This window comes from Cryptotermes secundus, unplaced genomic scaffold, assembly GCF_002891405.2.
Source record: "Cryptotermes secundus unplaced genomic scaffold, Csec_1.0 scaffold724, whole genome shotgun sequence".
Taxonomy (NCBI): domain Eukaryota; kingdom Metazoa; phylum Arthropoda; class Insecta; order Blattodea; family Kalotermitidae; genus Cryptotermes; species Cryptotermes secundus.
Window position 1 is genome coordinate 166,556 of NW_019727403.1, and position 23,079 is coordinate 189,634.

Here is a 23,079-nt window from a genome sequence, read left to right on the forward strand (position 1 = left end):
TGTGTGATCTTGGTCATATTTCTGTGGTTATTATGAGACATAAATTATTCAAAATTAGACAAGTGCAGGAAAAAATCTCCTTACTAAAAGGATGATCTACTAACCAAGTTATGTCATAAAGCACAATAGAGTCCATTCAGTGACATAATCAATATTCAGTTAAATAGAAGACTCCATAAACACGTGAAGTCCAAAAACCCAATATATCAACCTGAAGTTTTCCTTCTCCTCCTAAAAGTGACATTCAGTGATCAGCCCTCTATCCCATAACACCACACGTGTGAAATAAAGCTAGCCCTGTAACAGGCCATGGATGCCAATAGGGTTGTGAGACGTCGAGGCTTCCCCATTTTTCTAGATTACGAAATTATGAAGTGAAAGTAACCATAGACTGAGATATCCCAGTCACTACAGTGATTAACTACGGTCTGGGTGACCTGAGTTCGATTCATGACAAGTGCATGGAGTTCCCCGTTCCATATCACATCCAGCCTGTCTCTGGGACTCACACAATCTCTTATCAGATGTGTATACAGAGCGCCCTCACTGGTAGTCATGCAGCTGGATCACGAGACTGATCGCTCACATAACTCCTGGTGTCGTGGTTAAGAAAGCTAGAGCCTACTGCCATTCTCATACGTCTTGATGACGTGTGCTTAAGCACAGAAACATCTTATCCCTACTTTTACTAACTTTCACCTCAATACATGGCGTCTTAACACATTTCTCTTCACAATATCACCTTATTTTACTTAGCTTCGAAGCTGCAATATCGGAAGCCAACTCAGGCAAGAACTCCAAGGATTATAATGAAATTCTTAAGAATGGTGCCTGTGTGCACTGCACATCTGTTGTGTCACACAGTTCAATGAAGACAAAAGTGTGGTTGGTCTTGGACCTGTTCTCATCTGTAAGATCTGTTGGATTAGATTTTAATGAGTAGCTACCAGTATTACTGAATGACTGGTAAAGCATCTAAAAGCTTGTGACAATGGTATAATAATACAGTTATTGACTTTATCCATTATCGTCCCGTTTCAAACAAAAACAGGACGACGGATAATTCATCAAAATTTAATACTGTCACGTATAAGGGGTTTGCGTGACTAATAATAATGGATTATGGATTAGAAGAATAATTTATTGGACACTCACGGTCGTAACTTCAAATAATTATAACACTCTAAAATTAAATGTAACAATAGCTCACAAAATAACATTTTCAATGTCTGCTTGCTAGTCGTTGCTTGGTAACGAATCTTATCTGGTTAACACTTCACAGCTGAATTCTTAACTATTGAACTGCCTTCTGAAGTCTCCTACGAATGAATCTTTCTGAAGAATCTTTATCACTTCCACACGGCCAGAATATAAATCGCCATGTCGAAAAGTTAATTGTCCTCTGTTATTCTGATTGTTGTCACTGGAATCTTGTGTTTAGTAATGACTCGTTCGTAGCTATTCGATGTAACGGGACGTGTTTTCCGAGCCGTTTCTGAACAATGGACGTCCACTCTGGTTTCACTATTCCGGCTTTCAGTACTCATGTCACAATATTACAGACATCCATACATTAAAGAAGGAAATCGAAGGATACATATTTGCATTTTACGAGGACATTTTTAATTTAGAAAACAAGCTATAATTACAATAAATATCTCATTTAAAGTACAAAAATTTTGTATAAATGATATTTTTTCTTGATGAATATTTAAATGTTAAATATGGTACATCTCACTCATAAACTTACAGTTCTATTATATTCAGAATGCATTTTTACTTGCAGTAACATATATTTTCTGCTGCTGTCTTTGAATATTGTTAACTGTTGGAACTTTTAAATAACCTTCTTTGGAACCCAAAGTTGCATTACCACGTTCACAAGATCACGCCGATGGATATTTACCCCGAACAACTTTTTTCAAGTTCAAAACTTTAAAAACTGTTTCCTTAAGATCAATATTAATATTAGACTCCCGTGTACATTTAAGTCTATCCAATTAGTCTTTGCCCTTTAGACACTTTAAGTGAAAGGGTGAAATCCTTTCTCCGATTATGCTTGGCAGTTCTGCATGTTCGACCATATCTTTATTCTTGATCACTGCATAGGCATATGATGAGAGATTACAGACACAAACGGCATTCCTAGCTGTTGAATATCCCCACGCCTTAGTATGAGAGCACATATCGTGAGACTTGAGGTTCTCACGGCTGTTAGTATCAACCTTATGGTCTTCCCGAATTTGGTATATCATATACGTATTTTTGCAGACGGCGGATCCTGTCGGAGGAACACATTATGTCCCTCTTCTCAGTAAACTGCCCGCCTCATTCTACCCGTCTGTCCTGAACAAGGACGCAGTAGGATCCTTGGATACATCCCTACCCGTTTACAAAACCACTCAGTGTCATATCCCAGAAGACGATAAACTTCGTCAACTTTGACATTCCTAAAGCGATTTTCCTTGGTTCTTTGACGATGTGTCTCAACAACAGAGTTGTGTACTATTTAATTAAAGGAGGATGTTTATAGATTGCAAGTCAGAAAGTTGTGCTGGTGAGAGGTAGGGCGTTACCTGAAGTTTCTTCTATCCTTGTGTCGCTGCATTCACTTGATAAACCGAAGTATGAAAGCTGACTCAGTATTGGTCACATGACAATGTTTTGTCAACAACACAGGCGTTAGGCTAGGAATGTTGAGAGACGGTACGCTTATGAACTGTGTGGTGTTAAGAAGTTCTAAGGAGGCTCCTGTGGCCTACTGAAAATTTGTTTCCTAGAGATTGCTCTTGGAGACTGTAGGAAACCACGAATACCATCAGCTCTTAAATCTCTGAAGCCCAATTCCTGATTAGGGTCTGCATATCTAGGATGCCGTGTCAGCACTCACGCGCTAAGGAAGAAGATACTTGTTGGATAATTCCCAGAGTACCGAAGAAAAAATACTCATCTCCATCTAGTGCCGAGGTCAAGAAAATGTGGATCTATAAATCCACTCCCCTATACGCCTTCATGGCATAGTGCTCAATTAGTTAAAAGCACAGAAACAAGTTTACCTTTTACCAAAGAAAACACAATGCGCAAGCTGACTTCAGCTGTGACAATTCTGTCTTGTAATCCGGAAGTGCTCGGTTGTATGATTTTGGCCTGGACACCAAACATCCCGACTGAGGTTCACTGCGGTTTTCTGCAGTTCCTCCGGGATGATACTGGGATAGTACCTTAAATTATCCCGCAACCACTTCCTTTCATGTCCCCATCACTCACTGCCGACCTTATCATTCGACACAATATATTTTGAACACCATTAAATATAATAAATAAACAGAAAATTATAAGAAAAAATGACAAACATTACCCCAAATACTGGTCAAAAATGCTAAAAAAGACCTGATGTATTAAGTAAGGTAAAGTTTTCCCTGTGCTTAACTAATTATGTACTGCGCCATGAAGGCGTATGGAGGAGTGGATGTATTAATCCACATTTTCTTGACCTCGACACTAGCAGGAGTTGAATGGTCAGCTTTATGTCCCGGCCGCTTTACCCTCGGTGAAAGAACCCCATGTACCCATTGGATAGGAGGTTGGGTGGACCCCAGATTTGCTCTGGACGATTTGGAAAAGAGAAGATTCTTGATGCTACCGGGACTCGAACTCCAATCCCTCAGTTGTCCAGCCCGTAGCCAGTCGCTATACCGACTGAGCTAACCCGGCTCCTGCCTGGTGTAATAACTATGATAACTATTTTGAAATGTACGCTAGGTTTACTGCGCCCTTTGGTTCGTCATTGAAAATATTCAGTAGGAGTATATTCACTTAGGTCCTTTATGTTTGGATGTTTAGAGAAATATTACCTATCATAATAAAGAGACGGTGAAAGTAGATAACATTAAGATAGTCATCCCTGCTGCCTTAGCGACTCCTCAGATGCATCTCCACCGTAGACAAGAGTTCCTGCTGAATGAGCTCATGTTTATTCGAAGAGACTGCAAGTTGCTTGGTATAAAAACTTTAACAGAAAGTGTCCTTTCGCCTATGTAAGAGTGGCGAACCTTGTAATGGGGATACTAACGACATCTTAATTTTAATATTTATATGAGTGACGCTACATGCTTTGCAAGTACATTGCTGCACATTGTTCTCGTTTTGTTCTATTATATTAAGTTCAAAGTGATGTAAGGTATGGCATCATCTGCAAGAAAGCTCATTAAAAGTATCCTCATGTCATATTTTGAGAAACCGCCTTTTTATTGTAACGACCTCTTCCTAACCTCAGGGGCATATGTTCCTGACAAACAACGTGGTTGAAAAGACGAAAGCCTTATGGGATACTTGGGTTCATAGGAAATGCTTCCGCTGATAACATCCATCGAAGACCAAGTTGCTTTCTCCTCCACTAAACAGAAATGCATAATTTGTAGAAACACGAAACATGGTGTAGAGTCCATGTTTTCCGCGCGTATATAAAAAACAATCGCGGATAAATAAAACCAAATAAAATAAACCTTCTATAATCCGGTTACAGTTATTCGGATGTGGGATAATCCGAATTGAAATATGAAAAATTAAAAATGCTATTCACAGTTGTGTGTATATTTTAAAGACACATGACATTTAAGAAGACAGACGAGTCCCGTTGTCTGTTCGGACAAAACTTCACAGTTTCTTCAAACCTGCATTATTCCGTTCAAAAACAAGTATAATCCCGAGTCTTCTATTGCTGAATCAATGTATGTCCTTTTTATAGTTTTTAAACAAAGGCTCTACGGCGATATTATCTATTTATTTTCATCATCACTATTTATATCATTGAATTTTACATTTATTTTTGTGCTAAAATTTTGTTCTTTTAGATTTACTTTGCTTCACTAATCTGGATTATCGCTTAATCCGTATGATCCTCCCACCCAATGAATTAGACTTAGCACGGATGGCAATACTGGATTACGAAGGCACTGCGTCGTTGGCGCGGGATGTCTGCTACATCTGCGGACGAAGGATAAGTGTCCGCTTCAAGAGGCAGCACTTTATTTGGACGCAAAACGAAGCCTTTCTGAAATTAAAATCGTGGCAGAAACACTAATTCATTATTTATTTATTTGTTTAATTTTCATTTCCTGTGTATTCATACACTTGCAACACTATTAAATCCTCTTACACTGTGAAAGAAGTCGAAACTGTTCCACCATTCAGAAAGTACTCGTAGTGTTTCATTATGTTACACAGATGTACAAAACCCCGGTACAGTGTACAGTTACGAATAGTTCCTTAATTTACAATGACAGTCCAATAATCTCGTATATTCATACCCTACCTCTAATTTCAGAATCTCTCACTTCTCTCAAATGGCAAGAACATAAATGAATGTTATTATTTATATAACTGGAAATGATCTGGCTCAGGATAGGGACCGCTGGCGGGTTCTTGTGAACACGGTTATGAACCTTGGGGTTCCATAAAATGCTGCGAAGTTCTTGAGTGGCTGCACAACTGGCAGCTTCTCAAGAAGGACTCAGTTCTATGAGTGAGTGAGTAACTGGAAATGGAGCGGCCTCCGTAGTCTAGGGGTAACATTCCCACCTCACGACTCAAGGTACGCGGGTTCAAACCCGGCGGAGGTCGTGGAAGAATTGAGGGAACAAGTCCTGCGGGAGGGAATTTAAGCCGTGGGTCCCGTGTCGTAGCTTTACGGCTCGTAAAAGAACCTCATGCCTCAAGGAGGCCTCTGAACCAAATTACGTATAAAGGACATTTCCCGCCCAACAATAGTCTCTAACGCCTCTGGTAGATGGGGGAAGCATCTAGATACCGCTGAGCCAGTAGAGGCCGAACTCGCTGGCTGAGTCGGGACTGGTGGCACGCACCAGTATCGGTAGGGTATAGAGACTGGTAGAATATCACAGGGGGATGTACAATAGACCACTGGTCGCGGTGCATGGGGAACCCATCCCTTTCAATAATAATAAATAATAATAATAACTGGAAATATGTACAGCTACGAATATGCTGTGCTTGCAAGAGATTGCAAACACGTCCAAGCCTTCAGTGATATATACACGTTTGTAGTTTTGTCTTTATTGTTTTTTTATCCTCATGCACAAGTCATTCCTGTTAGTGGTAGTTACGGATAGGACAGCGAGGCAACATGTCGCTCAGTGAAGACTCAATGTTGGCCGGAAAAGATTCACTTTTCCGACAGCGAGTGTTGTCTGCGAAATTTTCATTTAATGCATAACACTGGATCATAGGAGGGGTTGTCTGTGTAGATTTTTAGACAAAGATGGTGACTGTTCATTAAGAAGGTTTCTCCCATTTATTGCATTTGAGGCGATTCACAATAATGGGCGGTTGCATATCAATACAAGGGAAGGCTATAAAATGCATAAGGGAGTAAGCTAAGTATACTGTGATGTCAGAATAATTGGTATTGGTGAAATTTACAGGGTGTCTGTCAGTGTTACTTTGGGTCTGAGGACCGAACCACTCTATCATCGAATGTTAATTATGGCCGGTCAAGTTATGGCTGAAGTAGCGCCATAGCTCAAGCGGTTAGTCGCTGGCATCCCATCGCGGTGGCCCGGGTTCGATCCCGGGCCTGGTCAAGTGGGATTTGTGGTGGACAAAGTGGCGCTGGGGCATGTTTTCTCCGAGTACTTCGGTTTCCCCTGCCAATATTCATTCCACCAATTGCTCCACAATCACCCTCACCTATCATCTGGAGCTGGTACAATAGGCCAGAACTGGGCGCAGTACAAGGGACTTAGTCCCACCCCACTAGCAATAAAAAATAATAATATGGCTGAAGTAAATAAATTTCTTTATTTTGTTAGAAACAAGGCAATGGCCGTTACGCTGCTCTCATACGAGCTGAAGGCAAGAAGGGATCCTGTATTTTGAAGATATGTATTTTCTTTTTTATGTAAAAGGTATTGCTAAAAATATTTCTTCAAAATAGCAGCATCTCTTCGTGGATATTTTTATTCCATCAAATAGAGCATATATTATTATTATTATTATTATTATTATTATTATTATTGGAGGGGTGGGTTTCCCATGCACCGCGACTTATAGTCTATTGTACGTTCCCTTTTGATATTCTACCAGTCGCCATACCCTACCGGTACTGGTGCTCGCTATCAGCCCCGCTCACCCAGCGAGTTCGGCCCCTATACTGGCAAATGGTACCCGATACTTCCCCCATCTACCGGAGGAATTGGAAATTACTTGGGCGGGAAACTTGCCTAATTTTGCTCAGAGGTCTCCTAGAGATATGAGGATCTTTTACGTGCCTTAAATCTACGACACGGTACCCACGGCCTAAAGCCCCTCCCGGAGGACTTATTTCCTGAAAGTATTAACGTATATTTCTCTTGAGAACTTGTGAAGTTATTCGACTAAGTCTGCTTTTACCAATTTACGTTTGAAATTTCTTATAAATTTGTTAAGGTGACCTCGGTAAGTCACACGTTTCCTTTCGTCGTAACGTAGGTTTCCAAACGTAGAACTGTAGTAGTTTTATGAGACCTGGACTGCATCTGTTAAGAAAGTAATTTCCAAAGTATTTTAAGAGGGAGAAAGTCCTTTAAATACTCTTGTTAATGGTATCGAAGAATGTAAATACAGTAAATCTGCATAAACTAAGCGGGGAAAGGGCATTTGTTGTTAAGTGTGAAGAGTCATTTAACAGGCATAAAAATTCCGTCAACACGAGTGCGTCGAGGATAACAACACTCCATAAAGGCTAGCGACAGAATAAACCCCTTCCATTTTACAGGAGCGGTACTTATATGCGGTTGTTAGATCATACATGCTGTGCCAATGCATTAATCTATTCATCTTTCACTTACTGGACGGGAAACAAAAATGTCGTCAAAAATAAATGCAAAGACATTGCACATATACGTATTTTCTCATATGCGACTGACATTAACTACGTTACGTTCGAAACGAAATCAACTGTTGTTCACAAAATGCAGTATGATAGTGGTTATAAAAACTAGGAGGTTTACGTAAAACATTTGGGCCCCTAGTTTGCGTACCGAAATTTTTCTGAAAATACCATCCATGAAATTTTATTTCGTGCTATTATACCCATAAAGGAGCAGAATTTAATCAAAATCATTGCAGGCCTTTTAGAGAAAATCACAATTTTGTTTTCTGACATGCACTTCAAGATCATTTTTATTCCAACTAAAATGTTCGTGTTTAATTGGCACAGGTCTCGAAAGAATGAATTGCAAAAAAAAAAATCGATTATAAATAAAGTCCGGAAAACCGTTCGGGCGCCAGCGAGGGGCACGTGCATCAGTACGGATAAAGAGGCGTCATTCCAAAAACCAGGGTTTCTTGTTCAGGCGCCCTGAAGCTGCGTGCAAATCCGGCAGTCTCAGGAACGATTTTCTTCATCAACCCAATGCTCTCTCTCTCTCTCTCATAATATATATACACTACGTAAACGTGAAAGCAAAACTTGAACAATAAAATGAGGCTTTATGCTGCCATATGCATAAATCGGAAACATAAATTATTAAAAATGGATAGGGCCGGAGTGGGAGATTTCTTTAACAAGATACACAGGAATTTTAACCACTTATTTTATCACATAGAAGACACCTTTAGAAGGCCTTTAGAAAAATATTAATCCTAATTTTATATGCCATTCGTCCAAGGAAAGCATGTTATTTGACGACATTAAGGGAACAAGTGTGAATATGTGCACACAGGAAGTGCCTGTAGGTTAACAACATTAGTAATAAAATCTGAAGGGTATAGCCGACAGGTAAAGAGGGCCCGAACATTTACAAAAATAAATCTCCTTTCTGTTGTTGGTTTCTTGTAATGTCATATACCATTTAATGTACAAGTGAAAGGTCAGTACTGTTCCCCTGTACTCTCATATCACATAAAATTATTTCATTATCGAATTGTGGTGAATGTAGGTGACATATTGAAAATCGTTTGAATGTGGATACAGCATTCCGAGCAAAATTGTCGCTTCATATTTAGCTCTGTAGTAGAGTGATTATTCAGTACTCCCGTTCTATGATGGCCGCCTCTGTGGTCTAGTGGTCAGAGTTCCTGGCTACAGATCCAATTTGTTCCGTGGTTCTCTTCCCGGCGCTACCAGGTTTTCTGAGAAGTAGTGGGTCTGGAACGGGGTTCANGGAGATATTTGAAGGAAATCGCCGCTCCGGTCTAGAAAACCGAGACTAACGTCCGTGGGAATCAGTTGCGCTGACCACGCGACACCCTCTATACGCAAAAGTTAGCACTAACTTCGCTGACAAGTGGCGGTTTCTCGGTCGGTATAGTTCGCTTGCGGACTACAGGCCACGAGGTTTTTGTTCTAGGATTCTGAATTTATATTAGTCCTTAAGTGGATGAGGCGGGCCGCGCGGTCTAAAGCACGAACAGTTTGCGCTCGCTTATTCACCGAGACCGTATGTTCCAGTTGCACTCGAGGCTGTCTGCGTTTCTTTCGTGTGTGTGTTGTCCTGTGTAGGTAGCGGCTTTGCAGTGGGCTGCTATCCAGCCGAAGGAGTCCTACCAAACATCTTTGTTAGTTATAATTTTGGAATTAATTCTGAATGGTAACCAGCCAATGAGCCTAACCCTTTAAGGCAGAAGAAGAAAAATAAGGAGGAGAATTAGTCATTAGTCATTATATATAACTTACACTATTAAGCACTTTGATATGGAAGCACTTAGGGCACATTTTTAATTAAAAGCTTCCATTTTTTGAGAGATCGCATTAAGTGGAGGAACTGTTTTGGAAGAGACTGTGGACCTGTCGTCTGACAGATTACTGATGAAATGAATGAATGGCGTAAATAATAAATTAAAAACTGTATAATATTTGAGGATCTCACAGCTGTAGTTATGAAGAGTTACATCTTCTGGGATATAATGCCGCGTAACATGTTCATAGTTAACAAACGTTTCGGAAGTATCCGTCGCCTCCATCTTCAGGATTAAAGAATCAGCCAAGATGAGGCAAGTAGCCTGCTTATATACCAGAAGATTGAATTAACCAACATATGGCAGAACTTCAGTTCTCTGATAATTAATTGGGGTATTCTTTGAGCCCATTTCGCTCATTTCTTACTGGTGATATGTTCTTCCGAAACGTCGAGCTATCTCCGAATTACACGGCGTTAAACTCAAAAAGCAGCAATCATCACATTCAACGCTGTAAGAATCTGAATTCCAATACAGTACAACTTTTTGACAGCTTATTAAAGAAATCATCTATTTCATTCTTGAATTTTCTGAACTACATTGAACATTCGAGGCTTTGTTGCTCACTTTTAAGCCATAATTATATGTTCTTTTTGCAATAGCAAACTGGAACCCACAAATGAGACAACGGATAAGGGTGAAGATTTTACCAAATTCTATCAGATTTCCCAGTAAGTTCCTTATCTTCATTCGCCGACAGTCGTTTCGTCTCTGTACATATAATGTCCCCATCTTGAACAACACTTGAACACTCACAACAGCCATATAAACTTCAAAAGTGGGGGAAAATTAGCTCAATTTAATGTACGATAATAGAATTTCCTGTGATGACACACCTCAAAGATACTCCACTATTCTAAAGAGATTTTTTTGCAGAGAAAGAAAGCAACATAAACAAGGCGGTGCCAGTCTTACATTACATTTGCCTGTGAAGTGGATAACCAGTTCCACGACAACATGACCTTGTGAATACAGTTTTACTGAATTAGACTCCTGCACGTCCTGCAATTTATTACTATTCGCATTCCAAATCATACGTTTGCACCTAGTAATATTGTTTGCTCGCCCTAACGTCTATTGCACTCCTGCCTCCAAGTTTGAAATACAAAGATTAAGAGGCTGAAAGCTAATAATTTTACTTAATGCTTGTTTGTGTGTGAAACGCGGATTTTAGCATAAGGGAAGAACTTTAGTGTGTTTAAGAATAGGGGGCCAAGGCTATGGGAGCCTAAGAGGAAGGAGCAGAAGGATAGAGAAATTTACAAAATGAGAGCATGATGTTATAGGCGCCACAGGGATGAAATCGATGAGAATTACATTGGCAGTGTCACGCGCATTGTGAAGTAAGAAAGTCTTACAGATTTTAATTTGGAAATAAGAAGAGAATAAACAAATTTGGAGTCGTAGGCGTACAGACAATTCTAATATTAAAATGGACCTTAAACAGATTGGGTGTGGAGCTCTCAGTCAGTCTAAACTGACTCATAACAGACTTGTAAATTTTGGAAACAATTCAGGATTCCATAAACAAATCTAGAATTGTTTTAATCACTTGAGGGAGTAATGAAAGGTCACGATGGACTCAATTCTATAGGTTACTTGATATTAAGTCTAAGAGTTTTATTGGGTTACAGCACAGAAATCTCCGTGATAGTTTTATATAAACTCCAAGAGTTAATGGAAATTAGCGGAGACTAACTGCCCCATGGAGTTTTTTCATCACTTCCATTTCAAGAAATTAGAACATAACTCCAGAGTGACCAAGGTTCGATCCCGGTACATTTACATGATTTACGAGTACTTACGTGTTACGAATGCATTGTGATTAGATTTTAAACAATACAGTTAGATCAGCAATAATTCAACTGTGTCTACGCTACGGAGTGGAGGACCAGGGAACTGATTTTCGATGCCCTGTGGGTTCTCTTCCCAATCGCATCCGAAATGGCTCTGGGGCCTCTCCTAGCATCATATCCGACCGGAGTTTACTTCCTGATGAAAAAGCGACTGGATCGTGAAGCTGATTCCTTCTGCTACACCACTACTACATCAACCTTCAGAGAAAGACGGAGCTATACCTCCACTCCTCCATGTCTTCGTGGCATACTGCTTAACTAATTAAACATAGAAGCAGAACAAAAACAAAACAAACTCCGTGGCCTGTAGTCCGCAAGCGACCTTTACCGACCGAGCGACGGATTCTTCTCGGCGAAGTTAGTGCCAAATTTTGCGGATAGACGGTGTCACGTGGTCAGCGCAACGGATCCCCACGGCCGTTAATCTAGGTTTTCTAGACCAGCAACATAGGAACAACTTCACCTCAAACCCCTAGTACTCCGTCTTCATAATGAAGTCCTTAGTTAAGTACATTAACATCTTTACCTTTTGCTCCTTAATATAATTGTGTCTGCAGTAAACCGTCTTTGTAAGAGAAATGTTGAGCCTGTGTACCTGTTATTACATGAATGAACAGTAAGGTCCATGAAGTGTAAAAGTAAACTTTTATATTCTCCTACTGAGCCTGTTACACTTGGTGGAACGTATTCCTCATTCATGCAATAAACCAATTAAAGTCAATGAACTATGCAAAAGAGAAACGAATGGATTTTGGATTCAAGTGTACATCTACTCCATTGGAACACACAGGGGTCCGCATTCCATTCTGATTATTTTATTCGGACAGGATTCGATGTGGATGTCGAACTGTCGCATCGCTATTTTACGTGAATATTTTATCCAGTGTCACGCAGAACCTCTAGGAAGTAGTTCAAAATAAGATACAGATTCTTCCCCACTGTCACTTCCATCCTCATATTAAAGTTTTTCCTTTTGGCGTTTCATTCTTCCAGCCGCCACGAGCGAACACGTATGTACAGAGGCTGCACTCCCTCACCTTACCGTTACATAAGGCGGCATTTGCAGACGGCGTGCAGGATATAAATACGGGCGTGTCGCTACAAATTAAAATCTTTATTATAATAACATTTAACAGCACATTGGTAATTATTAGTACCGCCTGGTGACACGTTAATTACTTCGCCATTTTGCTCACACAGAGTGTTTATTCAATTTTATTTATATCTTCTAATAAAACGCATTTATTACCAAATCCAATAAATATACATCACAATAGACATACGATATAATGTTGTACTGCAGTGTCCCGTTGTACGCTACTTATTTCCACTTCCTGCAAACTTGCATGTGAGACGGTGAATAAGAAATGAAAAAAAAAACATGCGATAAATCTTGTCGGCGTTCATAATAGGATTTGACTGTAAAATGTGATTTACGTGAACTTCACCATTTTAAACACAACTTTCGCCAGTTTATTCTCATAAAACTTCTCTTAGTGTTTTAAATGACTAAACAACACAGTTTCTTTTGAAGTGAGGACGCGGTCTCCCTGTACACAGGACAGCTGCGAATATACTGAATAAATATTTTCCGACAGCCGAAAAGTGAGGGTTTGGGGAAGATAAAAACCCTCAGCTTAAAATACTTTTATGTTGTAAAATATGGCAAAGGGCAAGAAACTTGGCAGAATTGTTTGGCATGAACTAAGCCAGCGTTTCTCAAGATGGGAGCCGCTGCCCCCCTGACGATCCAGATATTTTCCGGGGACCGCCAAAAAGTGTCAATAGAGGACACGTTGAAATAATTTTAATTCCAAATTTGACATTAAATTAAAAATATCAAATTTAACAGATAAATTACTTTCCGAATGTATTTAACGTTGACAGCGAATTAAATTTTTCGTGTGGCTATGTCCCTTTTCAGTCATGTTCATATATTACGAAGTCTCGGGTTTTTTTCCACATCAAGGAACCCCTAAACAAAAATGTGTCTGAGAATCGCTGGCTTAAGCGTCAAAAAGAGGATATGAAAACAGAGGTAGATTATAATAGGACGGATATATAGCACGATATTGGATGAGAAATTGGTACTACAGAATATTAGTTGAAGAATCTTAAGGAATTTGACGCTTGGGAAACCAAAGCGTAAGTGGAAAAGCAATATTCATTAAAATAAATTATCAAGGAACAGGAAGTTAAATGTGAATTTGATTCATCTGGCTCATGATATTGTATAGTGGCACAATTTTAGAAGCATTGAAATGATTCTACGGGTTCCATATAAGGCACAGGTTTTCTTTAGCAGATCAGCAGCTGTCAATTTCTCTACGAGATCTCTGTTCAGTAGGATTAATTTGATATAAAGAAAGTTTTGTTACAATTGTATTTTTTTAATAAAATTACTGGATGAGGAGAGGGGGTTATTGCGTTCTTCTAATTGAAATACATATTCATTTGCTAGTGTTTCTAACGTAATATTAGAATATTGCAGACATTTCAGTACGAATAAAGTGGGACTATTTGTGAGCTCAGATCACCTAACGGAGTAAATCCTCAGAGAATATCCTGGCCCTCCGGGTTTGGGGGGTGTTCGGATAATTGAGAGCCTTCCTACAGAAAACTCTGTTACACGTAAGATCCGAGGAAGTGGAATTCAAGAAGGCGTAACAGGCCACTGGCCTAATCATAGACTGGAGAGAAGGAGGAGGAGGAAGAGGAAGAGGAAGAGGAAGAAGAAGAAGAAGAAGAAGAAAATGGGAGGCACCGGCCACAGAATACAGTCCAGTATTTAACTTTGTCGTATTCAAAATCAGATGAACACACATACCGAAAGGAAAGCCGGTTAAGCAGCAACTAACTAACAGTGAGGTTGAATTGGAAATGAGACGATATGACAGAAAATAATTTATAGATCAGTAACAATTACAACAAATCCAATTTATATTCTATACAAAATATGTTGTCTTGGACACAAATTATTAAATTATACCGACGTAGCTCTCAGTACTCGTGGCAAATTCGACTAGTGATCGAGAGCAGACAGCCATTAAAAGACAGAAAAATATGTGTTATCCTCACATGTTAAAAGATCCAATGAAATAATTGAATATAACATAAATATGTACTCGTAGTTATCCTATCACTAACATAAAGCCAGTTAGAATTTCAACAGGAAACTATTAAAAACAAATCTCTTAACAAAATTCTAACTTTCAAAACTCGATCAATTTAGAAATAAAGCTACGTTTGTCCTGAGTTACTGATATTGACAAAATGAATTGAATGGTGCTGCTCTGTACAGAAATATTTTTCGGCAAAGTGAATATTGTAATACCAATTTGAGAACATCTTCCACCTCTTCCATTTTATCATTCTATTCATAAATACTTGCTAACATAGGTAAGCAGAAGGTTTTTAGAACTATGTACGGGAAGTATTCGGTTCAAATCTCGACCGGGAACCCTGAGATTCTGAGTGAGATTTTTCATGGTTTTCTTCAGTGACTTTAGGCAAATGCCCGGGTGGCACATCGGCTAGGTCACGATATCTCCCATCCAAGTCTTTTCTAATTCAGTATTCCTCAACCATCCTAACTTTCGACGGCATATATTTTCGGTACTGCCCGAATCGCAAAATCAACCACAAGAGGGCAGAAATAACCTCAGAGAGGGAGGGCTTAGCTTCTTATGTAAAGGACCGCATTAGTTGAGGTATTGCGCAATATACGCTGCAGATTAACACCTTGTGAATTAGTGAACGGGTTTGATAGTCATAAGAAGCACACGAGGTACTAAACTGAAGAAGCCTTCAAGTCACTGAACGCACATATTCCAAGTGGAATTCAAAGACACATGTTTCATCTACAGATATGCATTAAGATTTGTGGTGGACACGTTAAAAATAGCAGAAAATAAATATAAAATAATTTGCCTTTGAGTTCTAACTCTTCGGGCACTCTGTGAGAGTAAACAGCCTCTCTGAAATATTAATAATACTTAAGAAGAAGATGATGGGATTCCGTAATACACTTGCTGTAATGTACTTTATCATAGCCAGTAAATTAAGAATTTCTGTTAACGGCAAGTCAGATTCACTTTCCCTACTCTGAATCAGGTTTGTGGAACAAGGGTCTCAGTTTGTCAGTTGCTTGCAAATGAACCTCTGACGAAATATTCAAGTCTTGATACAATTGCATGTAGCAGACTCCTGTTATAAAACAAGGCAGGCTGCTTCAGGTGATAAATTCGAAGAGTAGGCGCGCCTCGCTTGCTATGTAGGAAGCAAAACCTATAAGGAATGAAAGTGATACAGAACTTGCAACGCGGAAGACCTTGGAAATCAGTGTGACGTATGTTCTGAAGAGGTTTACTACTAAAGCAGCGCTTTTTTAAAAATATAATCAACTTGTCCCCTGATAAGAGAGAAGCAAATACTATATTTGAAACTGAAAGAATATACCTAATCGTATACAGTTTTTACCCACAGAGAAGTTGCACTGTCACACAAACTTTACCTTCTGAACCACCGTTTGCTCCACTACAAGTTTCTGCCCAAATTGACCATCGTTAGATTTGAATAAGACATAAAGGTAAAGGTACAAATGTCCCTGTGTCTAATTAATGAAGCACTAAGCCATGAAGACCAATCCTCACCTCGGTACTAGGTGACCAGATTCACGTCCCGGTCGCTTTAGCGCCCCCGGTAGGCACTGGATATGAGCGTGGGTGGGCTGCAGAATAGAAAAATCTCTTTCCCTGTTGGGAATCAAACCCTGGTAGTCCAACCCGTCGCTACACCAACTAAGCTCTCCCGGATCATTGGAATAATGCATATGTTTAGTTATTTGTGTCAGCCTGCACTTGTCTATTCTTGGAAAAGTGTCGTATACGAATTCTTGTTGTTGGGTTTACTTTCTGAAAAGATTTCTTCACGTCAGAACGATGCGAGTAGAAACCAGTATTTCTTGTGGAAGCCTTGGGGATATCTGGAGATATTTTCCTTGCCAATATGTGTGGGTTACGGTTTTGTTATGTACATACTGTCTTTACAGATCATGCATCTGATAGAAGGAACATATTGCGTGTCTGCTCAGTATTTTCTGATAGTCTATTACACCGAATCTCCAAAACAGCTTATAGGATCTATAGAAGAGTCCGTTTATAGAGTTATGCGTACCACACTCTAGTTTCATCAGAACGATTGAAGAGATGAATTACATAATAAATTTTAGTGCAAGGTTTCTATGAAGAATTCTAACAGAATCTGCAAACCGGATATGAGATACCTGGAGGAATCCGTTTATAAACTTATGCAAAGCAGACTTCATTATGGTGCAATATGACTGGAAATCTTTAAAACCCAGTAACCTCTGTAGAAATCTCCCACTTCGATTTTCAATAATATTTTCGAAAAGATTTATGGGACGTTATTTTTGACCTCATATAAATCATTCTTTATTTTGGAAGAGTGGGGCTGAAATGAGAATTGCTGCGCATATTTTAACAGAAGTCCTCCATACAGAACTTTAAGAAAATCCGTCCAATATTTAGGCGTTGTCATTAAGTCACAAGGAGAAGGACACATGACCTCCGCAAAGGACGTCCTCTTTCACTTTGTAAAGAACATCTGAAAGCGAATTAATATTGTAGCATGTAGAGCAGCTGGCAAGTAATAACTCTATAAACAACGTCCGCTGCTAGGCAACGGATTCCTAACAGGCAACAATTTAACAACAGAGGAACAGTGTTTCCTCTACGGTCCGTACCGAGATGTTACAATCAGGACAATTAATGAGAGTTAGTGTAGTGTAAGGAAGTGAAGTTGGTTAGTGAATTAGTGGCAGAGAGGTCCAGTTCAGTCGTTGTGAACTGTTGCTGTTGGAAGCTGGTTGCTGAGTCACGGGGATATATGGGGAACCCACAGCAAGAGGAACGTCCACTGTTGGAAGCCGTTACAAGGCAAACGATTGGTGAAGACACAGCAGACTGATAAGACTTAGAATGTATTGTAGTGTATTGTAGAGTGTGTGAGTTAACAATAACACTTTAGTTATTTGTAGTTACGATCTGGAAGTGCTCAATAAATCCTGTTACCAATTCAAACCCCGTCTATAGTAACTCAATCAAATGACAATATATTTCAAGTTAATAACAACCACCTTCGACAGGATATGCATTGCATATAAGTACGTAGTTACAGTTCTACACGATTGCAGACAACTTAAGTTGAGCGGATCCTTATATAACATATTCATTTCGACAAGGATATTTCACAGGAGAAACCGAAACAAGGACTATCCAGCGCGAAAATTAAACTCGTAATTATCGGTTACGGTTTCCATAATCGTTCTCTTTATATGCAACACGGTAATAGTTTTTAACGGGGAATGGCTCTTACAAACTGTATTTAAACTACTTCAATAGCTCACAAAATTAGCATTTCAGTGTAAATATAACTCACTCAGTTTCATAGATTTTTTCATTCTTTTCTCTCAGTTTGCTCAATGGTCACGGCCGATAATGTCTGCCACACACAGGACAAATGCAGGAAATACTCTGACACAATTTTAAATTTATTCCAGCAAACTATCCAAATGTTTCATCTTTCATTTACATGAAATTTTGTGTCATGACACGGAAATTGTGTAGAGCCGGGATAGTGAAGTTAGTATAGCGACTGGCTAAGGGGTGGACGGCCGAGGGGTCGGAGTTCAAGTGTCGGTAGGGGGCAGATTTTTTCTCTCTACGTCATACAGACCAGTTCTTGGGTCCACCCAGCCTCCTATTCAATGGGTACCTGGCGCCTTTTCCTCGGGGGTAAAGCGGCTAGGGAATGAAACTGACCGCTCACCTCCAACAGGGGCCGAGATCAAGAATACGTGGAGCTATATATCCACTCCTCCATACTTCTTCATGGCGTGATGCATGATTAGATAAGAACACGTATAGTTTACCTTTTACATGGAAATGATATCATTTTATACATATAATTTTATTAGTAATGTTTTAATGCTATGAGCCAGTTTAAACCAATCCTTATATATTTATAGAACAAACCGATTGACATTTGTAACTGTACTAAGTTATTCAGTCTATTTAGTCACGTGTTTTATAAACGACAAATTTTCCTGAATAGAAATTAAAAATACATTTTTATTAATCTTTATACAGGCGAACCATCTGCTCACATAACTCAAGCTGAGGCCAATCGTTATTTGCATTATTTCCTTTACCCTGCAACCTGTCACAGATGAAGGTCGCTGTCGAGTAATTTGTATTCATGTTACGTGTCTGGGAGGTCTCATTTCAAGTCAAGGTCCAGATACTGGCTATTTTAACTTGATTTTCGTAGCTGACCTCAGTCCTTCCAAGCAAGTGCTGAGGTAACATCTTTAAATAGGCCACGGACAATTCCACATTTTTTCAATTTATTTTTAACTAATCATCTTATCATTGTACGCTATTAACTGACAATTGAAAGTGTCGTTTGCTGAATAATTAATAAACACCTCTAAGTATAATAAATTTCCTGTACTATGTAAAATAGAAACATAAATACCACTGTTTATAATAGGTTTAAAATAAATTAATTTTACAAAGAGAAGAGTCGCAATGTTCCAAAAATTGCTTCAATGCGAACAACAGGAAAGCCACATTTTCTCTTTGAAAAATCTGATTCGCTCAGCTAAATACGTATAAATATCTCAGCAAAGAGCCTACGAATGCACTTCATATTCAAAACTGGTTCATAAACAGATATATAATTTTTATAAATAAATATATATTCAACTTACGTTATCACAAATAGCTTCATCGTTGCTCCAAATCTTCACTCCTGTATTTGAAAACAAAATAAAATAATAATATAATATATTTAAGGGATATTAATTTACTACATAAAGTGATATATAATTAATTTGAACACTGTTGTTGAAGACTAGGTATAGGTTAAAACTGGAAGGGCGCCGGGCGTTGTGCCTCTGTTTTATACACACGTGACGTCACAATTAGCCTCCCTACTTTAACTAGAACCCCCACCCTCTGTCTCCTTTCTTCCCCTACTCCTCGCTTTAAGTCGTAAAGAGAAATCTGTTTTTGTGTCAGTTCAGATACTCAATCGGATTTAAAGGCCGAATGTGCAAGTCAAACCTAATACATGCGTCTGCAAGCTTCTGTCACATAGCATGAGAAGCAGCGTAAGGGTTCCATATGCTGAAGCCGGGAACATTGGCGAAGAAAGGATTGCATAACATGAATAAGTAATTCTATATAGGAGAGTCCATTTTAAGGTGATAGTTATCGCGGAGACACTAAAAAATTACTCGCAAACACGGAATCCGAAATTTCATCATCACCTTCACAAAATTTCTAGCCTGAGCCAGATGAATCTTGCCTGTGCCCAAACACACCCTAATTGTTTCCGAGATCCATTTTGAAGCTATTCTCCAAAATCTCTTCTGAAACACCCATAATCTATGTAATTTTCATAGCGTGAGGCAGTCATTAGAAACAACAACCAATATAGTGCTTTGGCAGTTTCAAAGATTATATACTTGTTGGATATGTATATAGATACACACCGATCAAAGTCTGTTAATATACATAAGAATTCTGAAGTACCGTTATGCCTTGCGGTTGACTTATACATGAAATTCTGCACACTGCACACAATCTGTTGTTACGTAACACTTAATTAGTATTTCTTCGGTTACTTAACGAATCATTTCAAACTGCATAGTTTGTACAACGTCATGTGGGAGGATGCGTGCAAATGGTGCCCTCGAACAAAATGGTGGTCGCTATATAATATGATGTCGATCACCACGACTGTCTGGCCGCAAATCGTGCTTCATGTGCCGGAGACCTCGAGTTTAACTCTCGGACCGAATATCTATTATCCTTAGTTTTCCATACATTCCGCTATACCTCTATAAAAATGTTGTGATGGAACCTATTCGAGGTACCTGTATTTAAACACGAGACTTCCCATGTACGAAGCACTAGTTCAATCCACCAGACCGTAACAATTGTTAACATTAATACAAAACTCAACGTTGTTTTATGGTAATTATTCTTACAGACGTCTGAAATTGAACAGGAAGTCTCATCATTTGTTGCATACGAGTAAGCTTCCCCTTCCAATATTCCTTCCCACTCTTACATACGTGTTATCGAATTATACGCCTAGGCCGACTTTCAGCCCTATCTGTCACGTATGACACGCACAAATAGTCAACCGTAAACGTCACCTTTATATAGTGCCCTGCACTTCACATACCAACAATATCATATTGTCACGTGTATTACTGACTTCTAGACGGGGTTTGAATTGGTGAATCCATTTATTTGATACTCATAGGTCATAAATACAAGTAATTATAACATTCTGAAAGTTACTGTAATTATAACACAAAAATAATGCCCTCAGAATTTTATTACACTGGTCGTTGCTAGGTAAAAATCCCAACAATGCCTAGGCCTTTACAATGTCTTCAATATCCTCTTCCTGGCGATGGCTTTTAACACAGAAGCTGTTACTTCGAATCACCAGGAAGTTTTCTTATCATTTCTTGTTTAATCACCTTGGAATGCCGACCCTCCAGAACTACTTATTTTTCCAATCTCCAGTCTTCAATCTCATCTGTCAAGTCGAAGTCAAAGTTAGTTTATGACTGGCGGTTTACCGCCAATTAATTTGTGTTGGCGTCAATCCCCTTGAAAACCACGATCAGAGGTTTCTTTCCACCCCACCCCCCCCAACTGAACCCTTGCGGTATTAGTCGTTATGTAACATCCTCTCTGATGAGAAGATGGGTTTGCCTCTTATGAATATGCCTGGCCTTTCGTCAATATACACTTCGCTCATATAGCATGTTATTGAAAATTTGTTGCTTTCTGGTCAAAGTCAAAGTCACATTGCGACTGGCAGTCAGTCGGTCAGTAAGTCCTGGTGTCGGGGCGTCTGGGGCTCATGTTGAGATATTTGTTACTGTTTGACAGTTACGGTCTTGTTTGGTGGGACGCGGCACAGACCATATAGAAAACCCCTTACAATATTGTAGAGACGCCTAGAAACCAGTCTCGATACATATTGTCATAGTAATTGTCATACAATGATAGGGGAAGTTGTTGCCTGTCGTTGCGTAGCAATGAGTCAGATTATTATCAAATCTCACAAAGACTGCTCTCAGGCTCATGTCTTGCTGTGTTCATGTAACTTGCTAACGCTCGACAATCCATTGATGTAGTAACCCGAAATTATATGAGTTCAGAATTTTCGTTTCACGCTTAGAAATTTTTTTTTATATCGAGAAAGAAAAATGTTAGAAAGAACAACAGTACAGTACTACTACTACTACTACTAGTAGTAGTAGTAGTAGTAGTAGTAGTAGTAGTAGTAGTAGTAGCAACAGTGAAATTTGTAGCAATGTCCTCTCACTACTATTACTGGCAAAAACTTGCTGTTACTACTACTACTACTACAACTACAAATAATAAAAAAATAATAATCATAATGATAATAGCACAGACATAAACTGTGGCTTATACAACAGTCTCCTAATAGGTGTCTGTTATGTAGACTGTGAGATCCAGTAGTCTACTATTGCAAGGAACCTGGCTAGGATAAGGAGCGTGGAATTAATAGTACAAAAATTTGGCGAGGAAGCCACCGAGAAAACTGAAGAGATAGAAAGATAAGAAAAATGTGCTTTACTAAGAAGAGTTTTTATGATGAGAGCTGGATGAGACTGGGCCTTGTCTAATGGCCTAATTTGGTATTAAGTATGTTGAACTCACGGGTACCTTTATGAAAGTTTCAGTTAAAATAATTCCATTCAGTTCAATTCTTCAATTATTTGCTCGCTTAGTCAACAGCCTAAATGTAAATTAAAAGGTATTTTGTTATTGCTAGTGGGGTGGGACTAAGTCCCTTGTACTGCGGCCACTTCTGGCCTATTGTACCAGTCCCAGATGATAGGTGAGGGTGATTGTGGAGCAATTGGTAAAATGAAGATCGGCAGGGGAAACCGAAGTACTCTGAGAAAACCTGCCCCAGTGCCATTTTGTCCACCGCAAATCCCACTTGACCAGACCCGGGTTCGAACCTGGGCCGCCGCGGTGGGAAGCCAGCGACTAACCGCTTGAGCTATGGCGCGGCCCAAATTAAAAATTAAGTACGAATGAAGAGTGTAACAAAACAAACACACATGAACAAGAGACAAACAAGGTAACGTGTATAATTTAAACAGTAACAATTAAATGATTGCAACCCAACCTAACCACAAAGCAGAGAGAAGAAGTATACGTTAATCTTGAATACAATCAATATTGTAATAATTAATTATTAATGAGTGTAGTTGTAAAATACGATTAAGATTTGATTCCAAATACGTCAGTGTCCTTGTAAGTAACATCTGCTGCAGCGCGTCTAGCAGGACAACTCTTACTAGAAGAGCAGGCATTGAACACAGAAAAGTCTCTGATAA

General features: G+C 39.2%; 1 protein-coding gene across 2 annotated transcripts in view; it reads right to left on the reverse strand.

Annotated features, from left to right (window-relative positions):
- LOC111864736 overlaps positions 1–20,227 on the reverse strand; it is a 55,083-nt gene extending 34,856 nt beyond the window's left edge. The window contains exons 1-2 of one of the 2 annotated variants that reach the window (XM_033751564.1): positions 20,213–20,227; positions 19,387–19,427 (exon numbers count right to left, since the gene is read on the reverse strand). In XM_033751564.1, the coding sequence (XP_033607455.1) occupies positions 19,387–19,406 (20 nt within the window). In that variant the 5' untranslated portion in view covers positions 19,407–19,427; positions 20,213–20,227. Of the gene's footprint in view, positions 1–19,386; positions 19,541–20,212 lie in introns of those variants that run through there. The other variant, XM_023852225.2, reaches the window with a different exon arrangement.
- Positions 20,228–23,079: the final 2,852 nt, after the last annotated feature.